At 45.0% G+C, this 4,344-nt stretch overlaps 1 protein-coding gene across 1 annotated transcript in view; it reads right to left on the bottom strand.

Annotated features, from left to right (window-relative positions):
* The window catches only part of RAPGEF2 (Rap guanine nucleotide exchange factor 2), a 97,860-nt gene extending 96,666 nt beyond the window's left edge, over positions 1 to 1,194 (bottom strand). The window contains exon 1 of the mRNA XM_007446618.1: positions 823 to 1,194. Coding sequence (XP_007446680.1) covers positions 823 to 882 — 60 coding nt within the window. The 5' untranslated portion in view covers positions 883 to 1,194. The remainder of the gene's footprint in view (positions 1 to 822) is intronic.
* Between the last annotated feature and the right edge of the window lie 3,150 nt (positions 1,195 to 4,344).

A 4,344-nucleotide genomic window follows, 5' to 3' on the forward strand; every position in this document is an offset into this window, starting at 1 on the left:
TATATATATGTATTTTCATTTGGGACATATAAATATATATATATATATATATATATATATATATATATATATATATATATGACACACACATGTGAATTAGTATGATGGCAGAAAACTTCCAACATGGTGGTATAAAGGCAGCAAAGTGAGAACTCACATTCCTAGAACAGGAGGCTCGGACTTGGTATTAACCACAGAAAAGTGTTTCTCACAAACAGCAGTAGCTGCCTATGGGATTTCAACGTGACAAATGCAGAGCTGACTCATGGGATCAATTATAAAGAAGCAATACTTGTGGCATTAAAACAACAAAAACAATTCTGTGTTCTCATCACCTGTTAATTCCTGCGAAGGAGTCAGATGAGTCCCACGGATGGTTTTATTACCAAGTCAATAACCGAAGCTCTCCGCCCTCCTTCAAGCCTGCATGTGAATTCCGTACCACAGACGCCTGTGCCCCATAACCTTTTCACGATCTCTCATTAAATTCAACGCTACAAATATTTTTAAGAGACTATTCAAGTGCTGAGTTAAAGCTGAACTGCCAAGCTTTAATTTCTGATTATAAAAATCAGCTGCCCAGTGTTTCACAATGTTTGTGATCTTGCTTTAAATGGACTGCTGGTCTTGTTGAAAAAAAAATGGTTAAATCACAACAGAACTGGAAGAACAAGCCAGCTGTAACTTACCCTCCCTCCTCCAAGCAGACTCTCAGACCCTCTAAAAAGCATGCCTCCCCCGAAGAGACACAGCGATCATCCCCATTTTAAAGCCGTTCCCTATGACGCAAGGTGGAAGCACAGCGGCATCTGAGGTACTTACTGAATGTTTCTCCTGCTGGCCCATAACTCCATGGTTAGCTGGGATTGCTAGTGGTTTCATAATGAAGAAGCATATGCTGGACTGAACTTACACATCATGTACCAGTCTCTCATGGATGCCAAGTCACCCTTGACAGCACTGAATTAAAAGAAAAACGAAGAAGAAAGAAAGAAAGAAAGAGGAGAGCCAGCTGCAGCTTCAGGTCTCACTACCGGTGAGCTGAAAGCCCTCATACTTGTGGACCAGAAAAGGGATCCGCACGACCCTGCCAGTCTCCATTTTTATAACGCTGAAACTCTAGCCATCTCTGGCTACGACGAGACTGAGGAAACCTTATCCAGCTCTCAGTCCTCCCGGAGAACAAGATCATTTCTGAGACCGAAGAACGAGAGGCAGAAGAAAAGGGGGGAAAAAAAAAAAAGCTAAAATGGCTGACTGCACACAGACTCCCCTCCAAAAGGCTTCCTACAGAATGATCTCGGTCAGGGTGGTGGAGGAACCAGTCTTCAGCATTCAGCCAAGCATTGTTAATACTCTTGTCTCATTTGCAATCACACATACGGACCCCTTCGACCAAGGAAGAAAGGAGAAAGAGAAAGAAAGAAAGAACCAGGGCAGAGCGTGTGAATCGGGACCTCCTCCCTGGCTGCCAATGATGCTGACGGAGCGGTGACCAGTCATCTCTGTCCCACTCCACTAACCAAGTTTGCACAATTAATCTCAGCGGCATGACACTGATGGACATTTGATCTAATGATGTCTGTCCCTTACACTCAACACAAGCATGACTGCCAGCAAAAGAGTCACTAACAGAAACACGGCACATGCACACACACAATCTTGAGAAGCATGAGTCTGAATGCAATACACCAATATAATTACATTATTGTGCTTACTTTGGAGGACCATGGCTGCAGGCAGTTGGCATAGCAACGCACAAGGAAAGCCATTTCCTGGGTAGAGAGAAAGCTTCCTTTTCTAAATAAAAAATTCCTCTTAGGAAACAGGCGGCATTGCTGCTTCCTGCAGAAAGCAAGACACTGGAGTCTGTCTCTTAACCTGCAAGGCTCACACTCAATGCAGTTCTAGTGATGTAAGTGGATTTCTCTCTCGCCCTCCCTCTCCCTATATACACTGAAATATTCAGCTCAAACGGTACACACATTCCTTAAGGCTCGCCCCCTCCTCTACTTAACCATTTCACTCATTAAGGTAGCAATGGACAATTCAGATAAAGTAACGAGCTCTTGCCTGTAATTTATCAGCGGCTGTAGGTTAAGCAAGTCTCAGAGGGATGGAATCCATTGACTGCTGACTCCAAATAATATCTCTGAAGACAGGGTGGGAAAGCAGAGCAAGGACTCACTTGAACAGCTTTGAACTAAAATATGATTTTTCACCAAGGGGAAGAAACAAGAATGGCTGTGACCTCGTCCCCACCCTCGAATATCACTGTGCTATAGGAAACAAGTACCCACCAAAAACTCACAAAATGCAAGCTCTGTATAAATTTAGAAGATGTGATTTTTCACAAACACCCATACACACACACAGCACCTTGCAAATAATATCAAAATAAACCCACTCAGGTTTTTTTTTTTTTTTTTTTAAAAAAAAAACCAAATCAAACTTCTTTTAGAGGTAGAAAGTTGAAATTTAATAAGGTTGTGTAATTCTACCACACTGAATTCCACCCGGGTTAGTAGGTTATTTGAAAAGACAGCATTACTGTTGACATTTTAGCTTGGCAGCCCTGGTCCGTTTCTCATGGTCGCATCTATCTATAAATGGTACCCACGATCGAAAATAGCTATGGAAAATCTAGCTACTTGAGTACCTGACTTTGGAGCTGCCCGTACCCGCTGCTCCCTAAGCTGGCTCCCACACCACTTATTCTCTTTCCTCTCCCCTCACACCTGAAGGCAGCCAGGCCCCCCACTTCTCTATTTGGCATCCTTCTACCCCCAGCATGCCCCTTCCATAGACTTCTTATATCATCCACTCAACCTCTCGCCCACAACTAGAGGTTCTCCACTTTTTTTTTTTTTTTTTTTTTTTTTTTTTTCTTTAATTTTCAGTTTTTTTTGTGTTTTGTTTTTTGCGGTACGTGGGCCTCTCACTGTTGTGGCCTCTCCCGTTGCGGAGCACAGGCTTCGGACCCGCAGGCTCAGTGGCCATGGCTCACGGGCCCAGCCGCTCCGCGGCATGTGGGATCCTCCCGGACCGGGGCACGAACCCGCGCCCCCTGCATCGGCAGGCGGACTCTCAACCACGGTGCCACCAGGGAAGCCCTCCACTTTTTAATATGTTCAGGTCTCTCCCGTCTCAGAAACAAAACCAAAATCAGAAACCTTGCCAAGATCCTACATTCTCCCGCGGCTACTGTCTGACCTCTTCCCCACTTCACACCCAAACCTCTGAGGAATCACCTACTTTGGTTCCGTCACTCCCGCACTGCACCTCCCTCTCAAATGAAGGACCACCACGGTCCTGTTATAATGCCTGAGACGTCGACCAGTCACCCTTAACACCCTTGTCCACATCCGATCCGTCACAGTATCCCACTAATTACGTCTCTAACTTCCCTACAATTCAGATTTCTCTGCATCTCTGCTGCTACCATCCCACTCCAATCATTATTTTTTGCCGCGAAAACTGCAAAAGTCTCCTTACTGAACTGTCTGGATTCAGTTCTAACCTCGTCCACTAAACCCATTTGACAGACTGCCTCTGAGATCTCTGAAACACTAAAATCTGGTCATTTCATCTGAATCCATTGAGCCCCCTTTTCAAACCCAGACACACGCATGCCTTCCCACTGCTCTCAGCACACAGACTACAGCTCTTGTGGTATCTGCAAGACCTGCGTGTCTTCAAGACTCACCCCACACTCAGACCCTCAGGTCACCGCAAGCGGCTCTTGCTTCCTTGAAGGGGCAAGAGGACCTTTTCACATGTTATTTCCTCTGCCTTGAACTCGCCCTCACCCTCCCTTTCCTGATCGACTCCTACGCCACCCCTCAAAACCCACTGGTGAAATGCCCTCAAAACTGCCATCATGTTGTATATCACTCTCCTGTCATGCCGTGAGTTCATGCTTAATCACGAAATTATGTGCAATTAGTGTTTGCTTTCCCCCTGCTACACACCCCTCTCCTTGATGGCTGGCACCGTGCTTGCCTGCGTGCCACTGGACTTGCAGTGCATCGCACGCTACGTGTTGTATACAATCAACACTTTTTGAATGAATGAAACCCCCAGTGACTGGGAATGGACATTAGCAAGACGATATTTGATCTTGTAAACCAGTCCCTAACAAAAAAAGTCCCAGATATTTTTCTATAACAGACAAATGAATTATTTAAAAGTAAACAGTGCTGTTCTTTGACCAAGGGAAAAGGCAATATAATAGAGCAAAGAGAGTCTCTTCAACAAATCGTGCTGGAACAAACGGACATCCACACGCAAAAAGCATCATCATCATCTAGAAACAGGCCTTACGCCACCCACAAAAATTAACTC

The sequence above is a fragment of the Lipotes vexillifer genome, unplaced genomic scaffold, assembly GCF_000442215.2.
Source record: "Lipotes vexillifer unplaced genomic scaffold, Lipotes_vexillifer_v1.1 scaffold1862, whole genome shotgun sequence".
NCBI lineage: Eukaryota > Metazoa > Chordata > Mammalia > Artiodactyla > Lipotidae > Lipotes > Lipotes vexillifer.